Source organism: Chroicocephalus ridibundus, chromosome 1 (assembly GCF_963924245.1).
Source record: "Chroicocephalus ridibundus chromosome 1, bChrRid1.1, whole genome shotgun sequence".
NCBI lineage: Eukaryota > Metazoa > Chordata > Aves > Charadriiformes > Laridae > Chroicocephalus > Chroicocephalus ridibundus.
Window position 1 is genome coordinate 175,775,023 of NC_086284.1, and position 17,354 is coordinate 175,792,376.

Sequence of the window (17,354 nt, forward strand, 5' to 3'; positions counted from 1 at the left end):
TGAAGTCATTGACTGTTTTGATGAGTAACAAAACTGTGTTATGAGAAAGATCCACCTGTGGAACACAAACCACAGGACAAAATTTTGTAGACCTATGTAGAACTAATGACAGTCAGTATTAACTGAAGTAACTAACAGACTGAACCGACTGAAGAAGGCTGTTAAATGGATTTCAGTAATGATTTCTGGAGAAATCTTTGAATGTTAGATGTACCCATTCTAAGAGTTCTGTTGCCTTTCAACACATGCAGAGAGCAGAGTGTCATTCTATTGCAGATTTCACAAACAGCATCACTGGGATCACGAGAGAAGTGTCTCTTCCTCTCCAGTCTGATAGAGACATTGCAGACAGCCTCGAGGAGGATGCAGGTGTACGCTGGCATCTTCTAACAGTTTGGGGCAACAGCATGTTCTAACAGTTTGGGGCAAATCTTCATTACATTGGTGGGTTTCCTTGGATGTTTGAGTTTAATGATAACGTCCACTGGAATTTCTGTGAAGAAAATGCCTCAGAGGTCTTAAATCAAAAGAGACTCCTGAAGAGAAGGTATTGTGCATATTATTTTTTAATAACTTATGCCTCTCAGGCTGTCTGGTGCTTATTAATCTGTCTGACCATCAGGAACTAATTTTAAGGCTTTAAGGGAGAAAGCAACAAGAAGCATAACTGCAGTGCAACTTCTCTGAGGCATCCTAAATTTCAGAAGGATTTTACTCTTTTTCTTAAAGTACCCTGAAATATGACATTGAAAAAGATAACAACCAGGGATAAGCAAATTCAGAGAAACCAACTTATTCAGCAGTTGCCTGGAGATACAGAATATAGAGCCACCAAACTGAGTTGGTTATTTCAGATGGTGAGGGAACTGCAGCTGGATCCCAGAGAACTAGGCCATGTTCCCATATGGCAGGAAGCATGGGAATTTTGGAAACTGCAAAATTTCAATGGATCTCAGAAAATAAGGAAAATAAAGTCACAGTCCTAAGGGTTAGGTGGTCAATTTAAATGTCTGGGCAACTATACTTCAGTTCTGATTTGATTACGGACACCGAATATTCTTCACGCCTCGTAGCTTGACATGGATTCCTCTCTTTCAGAGCATATGTATCAGCAAGAAGCAGGACATACATCAGTAAGAAAAAATGCATGGGATAAAAAGATGCAAAGATGCTAACAAAGACTGAGCATTCATCTGCTTCCCAGAGAAAAGGAAGTCTGAAGCACTTATAGCTTATAGAAAGCTTATAGGAAGTCTGAAGCACTTATTGCACTAAGCTGGCTATTTCACATGTGAGCAGGGAAGACTTTTCTTGGTGCTGGTCCTGTTTTACCGCCTGCCCTTAGTATCAGTGGTTCCCGGCAATATAATGACGCAGGACGGTGTTTAGGAAAAAAGTAAAACTGAACCTGCAGCTACTGATAGGAAAGAATGCTCCAATTAACATGCTTCCCCTGTGCAGATTTTACACCATCGTAGGACATACAGATTTTTGAGTCACAAGATTTTAACTCCATCATGACATAGCAAAAGCATTTTAACTCTAAGCGGATAGTTGTTGTTTTAACGGTAAATTAACGAATAATGTCAATGAAGAAGATAATTTGTAATAAAAAATATTTAATATTTAATCAGAAAAAACCTTGAAACTAAAATTCCAGAAACTAAAACAGCGCAAACTTTTTTTTTTTTTTGGGGGGGGGGCTGTTCCAAGGCATGAATCAGCACTACGGAATTAAAATTTATTGTCACAAAAGCAGGCTTGGAGAGCTTAGGGCTACAACATACTCTTGGATATTGAGGTTGCATACATACCCTGCATATAGTGTTGTTCCTCCATCCAAGAACAGGTTTCAGCCCTAAGAAAAATAAAAATAAATAAACCACTCCAAATCTGCTACTGAATGCATATGTGTGCCACAAAGAGGATCAGGCAAACACCTGAGGGAAGGCAAGTATTTCCCCTGTTCCTTACGGAGCATATCAAGACAGATAGCCCTCCGTCACACTGAAAGAAAATGGAGATTCTTTTCTATCAAAAGACTTGATCATATTTAGGATATGGTTTACATTATGGAAGAACTTCTGGCAATAACCATGAAGAAAAATAGTTTTATTCACCCTGATTACTGTCAGGGATTTTTCCATTATGTAAACAATAGCTCATAGGTATTCAGGCATCCAAAGCTTCAAAACAGCTTTGAGAGCAGACAGCAACTGACTCTGCTGAATGTAAACTCGTCATATAAACCTCTTGATAGTTATTATTCTAAGAAGCACATCCCCTCTGTCTTTGCCTGCACAGACTACAAAGTACGTGAAAAGTACTGAGAGACCCTGAGAAGCTGCCGGTGGGGGGGCGGTGGGGGGGCGGTGCATGCAAATTTATTCAGCCCTTTTTGACTCAGTGGAAAAGCACTTGGGCTAATCCTAGAGATGTGCTTGTTATTCTAAACTGTTGCAAATGTCCTCTTAAGGTAGTCATAAGGATTGAACTTTGAATTTAGATAGCATTACACACATTGAAATATCACGCAAAATTAGCAATAGTCTGTGTACCCTATGCAATTTCAACTGTGTTCAAATTAAACCGGGTGGGGCTTGCTGAAACAAGGATTTTTGGGCCATAACAGGGTACTTTTAAGTACTTGCTTTCAGTAAGAAACTGTGCTTTCTTTGTTTGGACATCTTATATGCCTGGTTTTTAGCGTTTGGTCTGAAAAAGCCGAAGAATCAATTCATGACACAAAAAAGGCAATTTCATCCCCAAGTATATTTTTCCAACAGCATTTAAGATTGGGATGACAACGCTCCAACACTTCACTATTAATTAGTCATCATGTCTCAGCAGAACATAATATAACAAAACCTATTTTTCTAAGACTTTTGATCATCTTTTTTAACATCATGTACTTTAGATTGACTCTTTATATCAGATATTACTGGGTTTTTTTTCTTCCAAATTTCCTTGGAGATTAGGAAAGGATTTTATTTCTTTTGATTCCTCTCCTGGGAAAAGAATCTACCAGCTTGTTAGTTTCCTCAGTACTCTCTATATAACAAAAAGCGGCATATACGGAAGGCCTCATTTTCTTCTTAGCTCTATTCCAAAGATGCTGTGAGCACCTGCAACTTCTGCTAATTTCCTCGGGTACTGCAGGTGTTCAGCAGCTCTAAGGATTGAACGTACTGGGACCAAACAAATGTGAGAAGCTTATACTGGATCCATGGAGCTAATAAGGACTGTGAGTCCTAAAATAGACAGCAGTGAACTTACACCACCAAAAAAAAAAAGGTATTTCTTCTAAGTGAACATAACAAGAAAGATGTGACTTGTTAGAAAAAGACCTTACTTCTCTTTTCCTGAATGGCCGTGTTCACAAGCTCTCATTATATGTTGCAGACTGAAACAGAATAGAATTTGCTCCTACTCACATCTGAATCTCAGCCTGATTCCCATGACTATTACTGTCACTGTATAATTAATACAAAAATATTTTCTGTTATTCTCATCTTCTGCCCACCAAAGTTGCCATTCTCCCCTTTTCGTCTTTAATGTTGCATTTTATTATTTATTTGTTGTACGTTTTTTCTGTGCGCTGGTAGTTAATTATGTTTTATATATGCTGGAAAATTCTAATAAAAGCACTAGGACTAAGAATAGAAACTTTTCTCTTTTTTAATTGATGGAAAATCTGCAAGTTTAATTAGGCAACCCATTGAGATAAATGCATCAACAAATAAATTTCCCACTCATGAATGCAGTACAGCCAACGAGAAACTGCCGAGCAAGTTTCAATTCATTTGGGTACCAAAGTATTTATACCCCACACATTTAGCCAGATAATAGCTTTCTGATACAACTCAAGGATTACAGAGTGAACCCTGGCAGGGCAGCTGACTCTTAAGCACTGGGAAATCTCCCACTGGATTAGAGCACACGCATTTTTTTCTTTCAGCATGACAGGCAGACGAGTGCATGCCAGGAACGTTCCTGAAGGAAGAAGGGGTTAATACACAACTGCTCTTTGCAGGTGGTTATTATCTAGGCTCTTCTAGGTTGCTCTATAAATAAGCTGGTCCCGATGACCTGCAGAACAGGGAAGTACAGAGATCCTACTTAGTCTACCAACCTCTTGTTTACGGTGCAGGTTATTTTCCTGTTTCTACTACGCACCATCTCAATCTGGAAAAGGAAAAGGCGAGGCTAGTCTGAGACTGCTGATGCCAGCCGCTGGTAAAAATTGAGAAGGTATGATCTTGTGATTAGAAATATCAAGTGAAGGAGCATTGATACATAGTATAATGCCTTAAAAAGAAGAAGCATAAAAATTATTTTAAAATAATAATCACATAATATGGGTCGTAACTTTTATAATAAAACCAGATGTTCAACATTGTTTAATAACTGACATAAGGAAGCAATGGTATTTATAAAGGAGATATTTATTTCTCATGATTCAAAGAGGCATCGCACTTTCTACTTTTGCAGCTGAAAAGCAAACAGTGTACTTGAGGAATCGATTAAAAATAACAGAATAGAAGTGAGGAAACAGCAGCATCAGTTCAGAGGTTTCAACCTATCTGCAATTTGCTTCCACTTAAGAACATGACTGTTTCTTCAGAGCAATAACTGCATAGCATCTGGGGGATTTCACGGGATCAAATAACTTCACAAGTCCAGACCAGGCAATGTTGTCCTGTAAAATGATATATGAATGAAGTACATAAAAATGTGTTTGACTTAAGAGCTAAGATATGGTAATAGGTCCACATTTTGAAATACAAAATTGAAAAAAAAAATTATCCTTAATGCAAAGCAGGAAAAACACTTATCTAACAAGAAAATCATGGAAAGTTCATTGTGAAAAAAAGGACACATAAAATAGGATGTATTTTAAAGTCATTAAATGATTTCTGGCACTATCAAATGATAGCTTACCACCCCCTTCATCAATAAAGCTTTTTTTCAGTTGAACTAGAGCAGAGATATTAAGGATCAAGTCCTACTCATTTTATGCAGCACATTCTAGTACTGAAGCTAATTAACTGACTTTTCAAATTAATCAGGCCAGCTGGATCTGGTCTTCATGTTGCATATGGCTTTTATCATTTCTGTTTTCTCTTCGTAAACACATTTTGTGAATCAACCAGTACAAGATTAAATCAATGAGTATATCACATTTAGAAAAGGTAAATTAGTGCTAAATGCAGCAAGTCTGATCTCCTGTCTTGGAAATCATACAGATCTCTATGTGATTTATAACTGGTTGGCATTTGGGAAAATACATCATTATTTAAATATTTCGAATTGCCTCTCTGTAAAAATATCAGAACAAAAGCATACATTTACTACAACTCAGTTGTTCCAAGTGTACTGTGGCAGAGAATAAATTGAATTTTTACTTATGATAAAATGGAGCTGTTAAAATGAAAGGTTTATGGTGGAAAACCAGAGCTGTTCACATGAATGGCCTTAAAATTTATTTCAAAATTCTATTTTGACTGTGGCCCAGAGCAGAAGCTGGAAGATGCTACTATTTCCTCCTAGCGAATTATTATTTGTCTGGAAAATGTTTACTGGTGCAGAGAAAGTATGACTGCTGCTTCTGAGTTAATCAGGCCAAGCTCAAAATTAGTGTTAGCAGAAACACTGTAATATAAATCATCATGGAGTAAATGTAGTAGCATTTGCTTATTATATCCCAGGTCTACACTTGTAAAATATATCCAGGCTGTATGTTAGTCAAATGTACCTCAGTTGACCCATACAGTTGGAAAAAGTGCACCCTCTCTCATCATTGATCTTAATTAAAAAACAATAAAAGGAAATCATAAACATTCTGGATGTAATTCAAGATTTCTTGAATTATATGTTCTAAAACATATTCATTGGAAGGTCTAGCATGTACAGCACAATGTTTGTTTAGCATTTCCAATATTCTTTTGAATTATTAAGTATCTCAATACGTTGTATAAAATGAGATTTGTTGCATATTTAATTAATTTATTTTTTACTGTCTATTGACTAGTAATTACCATACAATTAAAAGAACATAAACTTTACTGTTGCCGCTTTGCTGAAAATAAAAACATCTGCTGGGCATATGTTTATACTAAATGGCATGAACGCTTATACTTTGGCAAATATGATGAGAATAATAATTCTGCAACAGAGACTTTTGGTCTGCACAGTAATAAATTGGCTGAAATAGTCTCATTTCACTGATGTAGCCTTTAGGTATCATAAAATATAATGCAAAAATACCTGCTCCTTGAGGTAGCAAAGACGATCCAGAAGTATCAAAACTTCTATGCAGGGAGCCAGAACAACCTTCAGCTGAAAGAAAGATTATATGCTATAATGATTTTGGGAAAGAGAGACAATACACCTCCAAATGGCTACGCTTCCACAGAATAATTCCAGGAAGGTCAATCATTTTCTAGCCGTTCTGTTGTACAAATGTCACCTTGCCAATTTTCCCTGTGGGATGGACATCTTCAAAACAGATTATATTAAAGATCAAAAATACATGGAATGCCATAAAGCCAGGAAACTATGTTATTTAGTTGGTTTTGAGACACTGTCCAACAAGAAAATGATATTATTTGAAGCAGAACAATTTTAAAGAGGGAAATAATGAATTTTAACAAAAAGAATTTTTATGAAATAACTGCATGGAGACCAGTCTAGGTTTAAAAGGAGACGGACATTTCATTTTCCAGGGTAATAGTCCCTCTTGAAAAAGAATCTTCCGTGTGTTTGCTTTATTATTTTACTGAACACCTAATATAGTTTTGGAATAGGATACGCTCCAAAGTTTGGAAGGGGGAGCTGCTTTGTTTTTGAGATTGCATACCACAGCGTAAGACAGTCCACCGCCACATAAAGCTTAACAGGGCTCTGTTCCACACTAGCGCATATATACAAGGTAATAGTATTAATCCTACAACTTTTACCATATTAAATGCTTCAAGCTCATTCATTCTGTGCTTGTATTTTTCATAGTAATCCATTATACAGCTGTCTGGGAGCTGCAAGAGATTAAAAACAAACAAAAAAGATATCACAGTTATTCTAGTTACTTTTTCAAGAGAACTTTAAAATGAAATATTTTTTTCCTAATTGAAAGTCACACTACAAAATGAAATCCGTGTTTTGTTTTCGAAATTAGCACTTTCCTAAGGTTTATAATAATTTTCCAATAGCTGTTTCTCAGTTCTCATTTACAATAACTGTTCTTCAGACAGCATTTTGCACTGACATGAAATACTGAGACACATTCATTATTCAGAAACCTCTAGCCATTCTTAAATGAGTATTACACAGTAAAGTGGAGATAACATTCTCATTTCCATTCCCATATATCTTATCCCCTGCACACCCCCGTCCCCAGGAGATTTATTTAAATAGCTGAGGAGTGGATTCTGGGGTGAGAGTAACATGCTTCAGTCCAGGCTCCTGGATCTATGGTATTTCACAGTGCAAAACCTATTGTCAGGTTATGGAAATAATACTTTGCTTCTCTGTGCCTCAAGTTACCAGTCTTTAAAATAAAACTTTCTCTATTTACTTTGAAGTACTATATGTTCCCCTCTCCTTTTCCCAATCACCTGACGCAACACTGCCAGCACTGCCACTATGACTGTAAATGCTGTGGTTTGGGGCTGAATTTGATACAAAAGCAGCTCAAGAACTTGACTGAGCCAAAAAGCCCTTCCCTTTTCAGCTCTCAGTGGCCAGTGCACCACAGCAGGTAGCTATAGGTTCTCTATACGGCAGCCAGACCACAACATTTTCCAATTTTTAAAGGTCATGATGTCTCTACCCTTCTGCTGTCCACGGCCCCGGACGCTAAACAAGACAGCTGAGCTGGCCACTCAAGGAACCTGTCAGAGGAGTGGGAAGTAGGTTTGCAATGTTATTGGTGATGGAGGCTGCTCGAAAGAGCAGACCTGAAAGAGCCTGATGTACTTCAGTATTGGGAGTCTGCAGTATGGCTACTCTGCTGTGGCTGTGGGAAGAGCTAGTCCACAACTTAGCAGAAAAGTAACGGTACCGACAGATGTGTAGATGTGGCACTTAGGGACGTGGCTTAGTGGTGGACTTGGCAGTGTTAGGTTTACAGTTGGACTTGATCGTAAAAGTCTTTTCCAACCTAAATGATTCTATGATTCTATGACAAAAGACCAGTGAAGCTTTAGTGTTTAATACGTTTTTGCTCACTTTTATTAGAAAAGTCATCTGAGAGCATGTGGCTAATCCAGTTGCAAAGAAGTAAAATATCAGCCTAAAATAGGGAAACTAACTAGAGAACATTTTCACAAATATAAGGTTTTCAAATCAGGTATGTGTTATCAACTTCATCCTAGGATGGCCAAGAAGGGAATGAAGTGACCTCAAACCATTACTCATTGTTACTGAGAAGTTCTCAAAGATGGTATGTCAGATGGCTAGTCGACATGTCTTTTATTACAGTCAGTTCAAATTCAATGCACTGAAAAAAATGGAACAAATAAAGAATTTAAAAACACTGAAAGATAAGCAGATGAGTAATAGTCAACATGGATTTGTCAAGAACAAATTTCAAGTCAGTCTGCTTCGCTTGTAAGGAGGGTGAAGGGATTCACAACAAAGAAAAACAACTGGTTGCCATGTATTTTGATTTAAGCAAAATTTTTGACACCATTTCACATAAGAATTTTGTAAGCAAATTTAAGAAACAAGGTTTAGATTGAAATATTATAAAGCGAGTGAAAACTGTTTGAATGACCGTAACCAGAGAGTAGCTACTAATGTGCCTTTGAACAACTGAAAAGACCTGCTGACTGGAGGTCCATTACCAAATGCAACACTTTCATTAAGAACTCAAACAATAGAATAGAAACCACATCAATTAAGTCTGCAAATGTGCAGCAGGAAAGCATTGCTAGAACTTAAAATAATTTTCAGAAATTGGAGCATTGCTTATAAAAGAAGTTTGAAACGCTGTACAGAAAAAGCAGAAGGGACTACGCTCGGGCAGAAATGATCAGCTGTTCAGGATGGGGAACGCCAAATGGCAGTCTGGGAGATAAAGCAGATCACAAGCTGAGCAAGAGTCACAGTTGTGCTACTGCAAAAAAAAGCAATCACTGTTCTGCGACACATATGGGAGAGCAGCCTGCAAAGTGCAGGAAGCAATCCTTCAACTCCCCTTGGCAGTGGGAAAGCTCTAGCTGGAATCCTGCATCCATTTTTGGGCATCAGATTTCAAAGAAAGAAATGAACTGTCTGAAAAAGCCCTGAGAGAGAAAAGAGATCAGAGATCTAGAAAACATGACCTATGAAGAAAGACTCCGAGAATTGGAACTGATCAGGCTAAATTAGAGAAAATTGAGAGTGGGCACAATGACAGTTTTTACAAGGCTATCACCAAGAAGCAGGGAACAGTTTGTTCACTGTGTCTACAGTGGATAGGATAAGAACTAATGGGCTTGCATTGCAACAAAAGAAAATTCATCCAAAACCTTGAAGAAACTTTCTCTCTTTGAGGTTAATTAAGGACTGGGGAGGTTTTCAGTCTCCACCACAGGAAACTTCAAGAAGATTTGACAAATATTTTTCAGGAATGACACAAAATTCTAACGCTGCCTTAAAACAAGGGGATGGGTCAGAAAAACTTTTGTAGTCTTTCAGTCATATTTTTTTAATTTAGAAAGTACTTTTTCACAATTACAGACGCAAGGCTGAGTAGCTGATCTGGCAGTACTAACGTGGACTAATAGGACTTTTTTAGTCTTGTTGCTATTTTATTTCCAATAAAGCTGTGCAAATATCTGAGGGTGGGTTTGTTTTTTTATTTTCTTCCCCTCCAAAGAGTCAAACCAACTAAAACATATCAGTTATGAGATAAACAAAACAAACCTCTGCCCTATAAGCTTTTCATTTCAACTGTGAATTAAAAGGGTTTTAGTATAACGGATTTTTGAAATTACAGGCTATTTGGAATTAAAATACAAATATCTGTGTTTGTAGAAATGCGATTCTGCTTTTGCTTCCTTCATGTTCTCCATTTTTCAACACGAAGCATTCAAATTAAAAGAAAACAAGTTGTGAAATGTTTGGCAAGTAAAAAGCCAGGTCAAAAACATCTCTTGGATGTTAACATACTCAAGTACTGAGCCCAAATGCTTTTCTACTCCCTCCTTGCTCATTACACATTCCGACTGAATGCATCCTGCTGTCACGGATAGATTAGGTACTATTCCAAACTGTGCCTCAGTTAAAAGTTTGGTGAGTGAACCAATTGAAAGCAACAGCCCAGCTGGAAAAGAGAGAAAGTGTTGATAGAAAAGGGCATGAAAAGGGTAAGTGGTACCTAGCCAGGTGGTCAACTTACTGGAGGAAGACTAAAAACCAGATAACATTGGCTTTGCCTGAAACTGGACCAGCTTGCCACCTGGCTTCAGTTCTTAAAAGGTACCAACACAATCTTCAGCTGTCCTTCCAAGGTGAAGTAGGAGTAAATTATTGTTTGCATTCTCAGGTACAGAACTGCACTAACACATGCAAAGCAAGCCCCATTTAGCCACTGGAGTTGTCCAGGCAACTGTTCTCTGTGTCTGTGGAGGGTTGACACACATTTGTGTATCCAAAAAAAATTCTTTAAATACATGCAGTGAAGTTTTTTTCTTACATTAAGATGGTGATACTATGAACTTATGGCCTGAGTGAAAACGCACGAAAACACCCACATACATATATCATATGCGTGTCTTGATAATGATTCTGCACTCAAAGATCTAGCTTATGCTACTGATATTCAAGTAACCTTCAATACATACAGAGAGGTTTTGGCCAGTATTTCTTTGCTGATTTAGCTACCATGTTTCCTGGTCTTTATCAGGTTGTGAACAAAAGCACCTCCTCCCTTTGCGCTGTGATGGTGGCGCATGCTTTCTTTCTAACTAATTTCTTTGTGGATTGGTCTGGCCGCTCAAATAACTGAAACAACCAAGAGGAACTAGAGGGTAGGAAGGTCTCCATTGAGCTAGCTATAGCTATCCCACATGCTGGAGGTGGCACTAAAACTATACCACAGGCCAGGCTCATCTGTTGTGAACACCAGGAGGCTGCCAACAGAGCCCGGAGAGCGGGTGAGGTACCACACGCCTGAGCACACCCAAGTTAGGCTGCAATCCCACAAATGCCGGCTGAAAAGCGAACATTCGGGGACAAGGTGTGTGACAATCAAGTGATACCGCACTCAACATTTCTCCAGAGAGTATTTTGTCAGAGTTCTGCCTTTCCCCAGACTAAGAGTATTGTGACTGAACAAAAGTGTCTTTTACTGTCCAACGCTGCACGGGCCCTACGGAGGAGAGACAGAGCCTAAGGATGCTGTTCCACAGCCTGTTTAAACAGATGTAATTCCTCTTTGCTGCCTCCAAGGGACTGCCTTCCCCTGCGCTGACTGCACATTTCCATGTTTCCCCTCTCTTCTTGTACTAGCGTTGTCATGAACGCCAGCATGAGTACAAGAAAGCAAGTAAGGACAACCCTTTTAGCAGAGCAGTGTCTTAGATCAGTTCAAAACACTTGGGAGACCGTACCATACCGCAACTTTTTATGATTTTCCCATGACTGAGGTAGTTAAAAATAATGTAATGTAATGCAATACAGTGTAAAATACTGTAAAACAGACAATGAAATTACTGAGGAACTTAAGTTTACCTACAACTTTGTTTAAAGTGCATTTCAAATGAATGCAATCTATATTATTTATATCTAATTGAAATAAAAGTCACATCTCTTAAGATTCCTTGTCAGACTAAGATGTTATGCTACCGCAATTGTGATAGTGTTTTGTCTGTTTGAAAAACAATTATACTTGAAAACAGCATTACGCACATACACTTTATGGGCTGTAATACAAGTGCTACCTGAGCCTTCATTTAGTATTTCCCTAACTAACAAATGAACCGGGAAATCTGTGACCTGAAATTCCTTCTGTCCAAGAAAACAGTTGAGAAAGTCAACTCTCCAACAATTGTAAAATGCATTAGGTGTGTAAATTCATTTACTGCCTTCATTTTTTGACTGTTTAGACTCAGTTAATTGCCATGTTAGAATTCCTGGAAAGCAGCAAGTATTGTTTTGGCTCTGGCTCCATGTTTGCCCAATGGCTATACACAATAAAAAGCATCAAAATTAGAAATAATCCAAGCAAAGACCAGAAAAGTTTGAGGTATTCAGTCTCATTTAAAGATACAAACACTGAATTTGTGCAGGGTACACATCAAGATTATAACAAATCTCAGGTTAAAAATCCCCCTCTTTACCAATTTTTGCAAAAATTCTCATTTTTAGTTCCCAATATAGTTGTATATATTCAGGTTAGTTCATGTCTTAATGTATTACACAATTCCACTACTGACAGTTCCCCAGCCTTAAGTATGTGTTTTTCAACACTTTTTAAAACAACAGTAAAATTCAGCCACACAATTATATTCTACCTTTTACTTCCCTTCATTTGCCAACTGCATTTTATGATATTCCTCTAGTCATTGCTGAGGAGATATTACAAGTCAAGGGACACTCTACGGCAAGCTAAGAGAAGCCCATCATCTCCATTTACCCAATGTCATCTTTTCTGTCTTACTGAAAGAAGTCATTGTAAACCTCAAACAGCCCTGTATGAAACGCTGACCAAAATGATGGCTGCATTTTTTCTCATACAGCAATTCATCATTGGTTCACATTATATCAATATTTTCAGGCCAGTGTGAAAACAGGATGCATTATGTGATCTACAGAAGCTCAGATAGATCCAGTGCAGATCCCACAGGATAGGTGGCACAATCTTACTGCATCACCAGTTAAAAGATGTATCTTTATCTCTTTCAGTATCCCCCCTGGATGGCTTCCTAGAAGCACTGTGGTTTGGGAGGATTAAAGAGGTGAAGGTTGTAACATATTTAGTCAAGGTGGGCATATTATTAGCTTCATAACAGAACACAGTGCAATGGTGTTTTTAAAAGACACTGATAAATGCCAAAGAAGAGGGGAAGGTGTCTTAAATGTTTCGTTATAGCAAAAGAGACAGTCATACTTTTTTCATAGTAGCAACAGTGTCGTCTACCTTAATAATATTTCACTTCCAAGAAAGTAGCTTCTTGCAATGCAATTTACCTGACAGAAATGAAATAAAAGAAAAAAAGAGGACCATCACAAAGTTCTCAGGAAACATTCTGGTGGCACTTAGCATTCTTCCAATAAAGCTATTTGAAAACGAAATTCGTTTAGTTCATTGGTATCTCAAATAGCATACCACACTAAAACTTAAATTATGAATTTGCCACTAGTAATTCTGTAGTTAAGACTCAATTTTCAGAAAATGAGAAACATTACAGATGAGAAACGAATAATATATTCAGCCATTTGAGCTTAGGAAGAATAAGAAATCCATTTGGCTAAAAAGTTCATATTGGTGCTGAATTTAAACTTAGAAATTCTTCACTCAACCAGTCCTTTTGGATAGATTTAGAGAATCCCATGCTCCTTTGGTCAAAATCTTGTAAGGTCAGTAAATCAGAAATTCATAGGAAAAACTAGTTTTGCCTGCGAAAATTTAAACATATAGTCTATATTAAAAGTCAAAAAAGTAAAGATCAGTCTATTACTTCAGAATGTTCTCACATGGCCATGGAAACCTCATTAAGCATTTTCTAGGAAGGATGGAACTGCCCAAACACCTCCTTTTAAAAAAATGCAGCTCCCTAAATACTGTAATGCAACTTATCCTGACAAGCTCCATGAGGAAAGAGGCTTTTTATCTTGTCCCAGGCTCACTTGTTCATTTAATTACAACATTGCTTGTCAATGATGTGTATAGAGCAGTGTGTCTCTTAATTATATGGTTTAAAATTATGAAAAAACATGCAAAACATTCTGCTCAACGTATTTTGACATAGTTGTGTTCAAGTTCAATGATTCAGAAGAACATCAGAACATCCAAAGCACAGCTGGTGTAGGACCAAACTAGGAAATATACGTGATAATTTGCAAATGGTATTGTACAAGAAGCACAGGTGTGGACATGGGAAGGAATATCCTCAAAGCCTACTCACCATTACATGAGTAGAACACGATTAGGGACTAAAACCAGGACAGCTCATGACACAGGTAGGACTGAGAGTCAACATGGGAGGACAGGGCTTCCCCCTGCACGTTCCTCAAAAGGACCACAAAGCTTCTAAAGGCTTGTAAGAAGGTTCCTGGTTTGGTCTGGAAAGGGGGAAAATACAACCTTAGGGATGGATCCCAGGAAAATCAAGTGGTGTTTCCAAACATTTTCCCAGCCGCTCACTGTGAAACTATTTGCAAGGTGCATTTACCACCGCATTCTCGCAAAGCATTTATGTGATCAGGACATCTAATTATCTTAGGAGAAGTCTTTGAAAGTCGCGTCTTTCAGTTCTTGGCTTTGCAGTGCTTTAACTAAAGCATTTCTGTCTAATACTATAGGAATCTGAACACAGCAAATTGGAACTATTTTTGTATTAATTTTAAAAAGACCACTATTATGTAAATAAATGCAAGCAAGTACAGTATAATTTATGTCTGCTGAAAATTTATTCAGGACTGAGCCCAATATATTAAATATAGATTTAGCTAACATGAATAACTGCCTCAACTTAAAATAAGAGAAGACATCTCCTTAAACCATGCTCATTCTGCCATCTGAGCAATTATAAAAAGGAAATATATATTAAAAATGCGGTTCTAAACCAGTGATAAATCACTGTAGCTTGTAATACAATCACATATATATGCTCCAAGTGTAAAACCAGTTACTTTTAAAATTAACATGTCCTTATTTTATTTTTAAAAAAGCCAACAGCACCAGTTATTTTATTACTGTCTTACAAAACTCAGGCTTTTGACTTTATTTATTGCTTGATAGTTATAGCACCGAGAGATCACTTAGCTCAGCTACTTAGTTTTTGGGCTTTACATGTATGCTAATGTTATTGTTAGTTGTTTACTTCATCAAAATGAAAGGAAAAAGTCACATATGCATGTTCTTGTGTTTTCTTAAAAAGTGTCACTGTTTTAAAAAAATAACTACTGTTACACAAAACATGTATCAACTATTCACACTAACTATATAAAAAGTATCCAAAGACAAAAGAAAACAAATTTAGTCTGACAAAAAATAACTAATTAGTGAAAAAAATAAAAATTATATTTTCACACAAATTTTCATTTCGGTATTATCTACCAGGTTTACCATCCAAATTAAATATTCTGGAGTTTGCAAAACAAAGCCAATGTAGCACATGAAAACCATATAGAAATTCCACTAAAACTGAAGTAGCAAGCCCAATGTATTTCAGATCGCTTTGGATTTATTTAATTATATAAAAAATGCAAGCATAATTCTTGTAGGAAAAGGATTATTTTATAAATGAATGATGTGTAATTATTTCAGAAATTCTTATAAAAATAAGACAAAATTACATAAAATTAATTATTAATTCAATATTAATTATAAATAAACAAAAAAGTCTTGGTTGTCGTAGAGAAAGAAAGCACTAACACATTTATTTAATTAAATATACTTCTGAATACATAACCTCTGCAGAATATACATGAAGTTATTGCTTATATCTAAATTTAGATCCATAGCTACATCAAGGCTTTGAAATATTTTGAGTCTAACATTGATAGAGATAATATATCAAATATCAAAGTTGTTTAAATTACTTTAGATGATAAATGAGCCTTTTACTGGACATGGATTTCTCTTACTGTGTTATTAATGTAAATGCCACTGTGATGGGTACAATTCCAGTCACAGACGGGTCTAGTGCCCTTTACTGACTGGCCCATTGAGACCTGACAGCTGTAAATCTTTTTGGGATGCTCTACCTGAAACATAGGATCAGAAAAAGACAAATGGGCAGCAGCTGTTTTTAAGAAGTCTGGGTCAGAGCAAATGGCGATGGTGGAAACTGAGCATTCACCATCTGCTTGCTGTTGCAGATCTCATCTCAGGTTGTTAGATGGGGCACCAGTGAAATAAATGACTGTTCTTGGGAAGAGCCCCACCAGCTTCATGTTAAGGGCAGACACTTGACTGTTCAAAACTGAAAAACACCAGTCACAGGAGACTTGGAAGCTTGGTTAAACACAACCAAGTAAATCTGCAACAATGCACTCGCTGACAGGCACATAAACTTCTCTTTGTGCATGAAAGCTTGAGGTGACCCTACCTTTGAAATTGCTATTGTAGCTCCCCAGCATATGTCTACATCTGAAAGGGTTAAGTGATTTACGAAGTATTTTGACTAAGACAAAGTAACTACCTTATATGCTATTAGCCCATAGCAGTAACTATAGTGTGAATATAGCAGGAGATGAAATCAAAGTGAATAATAGCTTTTCTTTGCGGATGTGTCAGGAGTGTTTCCAGCCCCGTATATCTTCCTGCAATCGGACGTGGCATTAAATAGCATTCTCCCCTTATTCCCAGACTTCACTTTACATGAATCCTGGCCAACTTCTCTTTGTTAAACAGCTCCACCCGCTGAGGCTCTCATTTACTAGCAGAAATGGTTTCCTAGCTGGGTCACGGATCCCCAGCTCTGCCAGACACACATCCATCCAGGCTTTAACCTTGTAATCACTTTCCCCTTTTAATTACCTTAGAGTCATACACTATGAAAGACCTTTTGCTAACCTACCCCACTAACTCCAGCACACCAAGCAATTTAAGAAAGTTTTGTGGTTTTTTCTTCAAAAACTCTAGAAATACATAAATGCTTTTGCAAGGACATTTTGCTGTGGCAGTGCCGTTTGTAGCACTTATGGTCTTAAGCAACAGCCACGTGTATTAATAAAGAAGCTTCATTTTAAATCCATCTGCAAGGTGGCTACAAACAGAGCTGAAACACGTTCTGCTGAAGAGGAAGGAGCGATTGCTCTCGCTGGTTGAAAGAGGCAAGGTTAACAAATGTAAGCGTGGCCAGCTCCCCTAGGAGAAAGAACAGGGATGAATGCTTCATTCTCTCAAGGGAGAGTCCCACAGTCGTGTTAAATTAGGTAAACAGTGAATAAAACGGGAAAGAAATCTTCTGATAGAAAGAATTTCTCTCCCATCTGCGTGACACTGAATGCTCTGCCCATACAACGTGGAGTGTATAGGAACAGAGTGAGCAAAGGAAACAACCAGGAATAAAATGTTGCCTTGGTGTGCATCCACACCAATGACTGAAGCCCCGTGCAGGGAGCCATGGCCCACAAAGCAATTCCATTAGTTCTGGAGCTAGAAGCAATATAACCTTACCTGTGAAGCATCAAGCTCACAC

The 17,354-nt window shown here is 37.5% G+C and overlaps 1 protein-coding gene across 3 annotated transcripts in view; it reads right to left on the minus strand.

Annotated features, from left to right (window-relative positions):
* Window positions 1–4,343: 4,343 nt before the first annotated feature.
* METTL25 (methyltransferase like 25) overlaps window positions 4,344–17,354 on the minus strand; it is a 62,416-nt gene continuing 49,405 nt past the window's right edge. Inside the window, exons 10-12 of one of the 3 annotated variants that reach the window (XM_063322848.1) lie at window positions 6,960–7,034; window positions 6,268–6,339; window positions 4,344–4,699 (exon numbers count right to left, since the gene is read on the minus strand). In XM_063322848.1, the coding sequence (XP_063178918.1) occupies window positions 4,601–4,699; window positions 6,268–6,339; window positions 6,960–7,034 (246 nt within the window). In that variant the 3' untranslated portion in view covers window positions 4,344–4,600. Of the gene's footprint in view, window positions 4,700–6,267; window positions 6,340–6,959; window positions 7,035–7,192; window positions 8,498–14,111; window positions 14,269–17,354 lie in introns of those variants that run through there. The other 2 variants (XM_063322849.1, XM_063322850.1) reach the window with 2 other exon arrangements.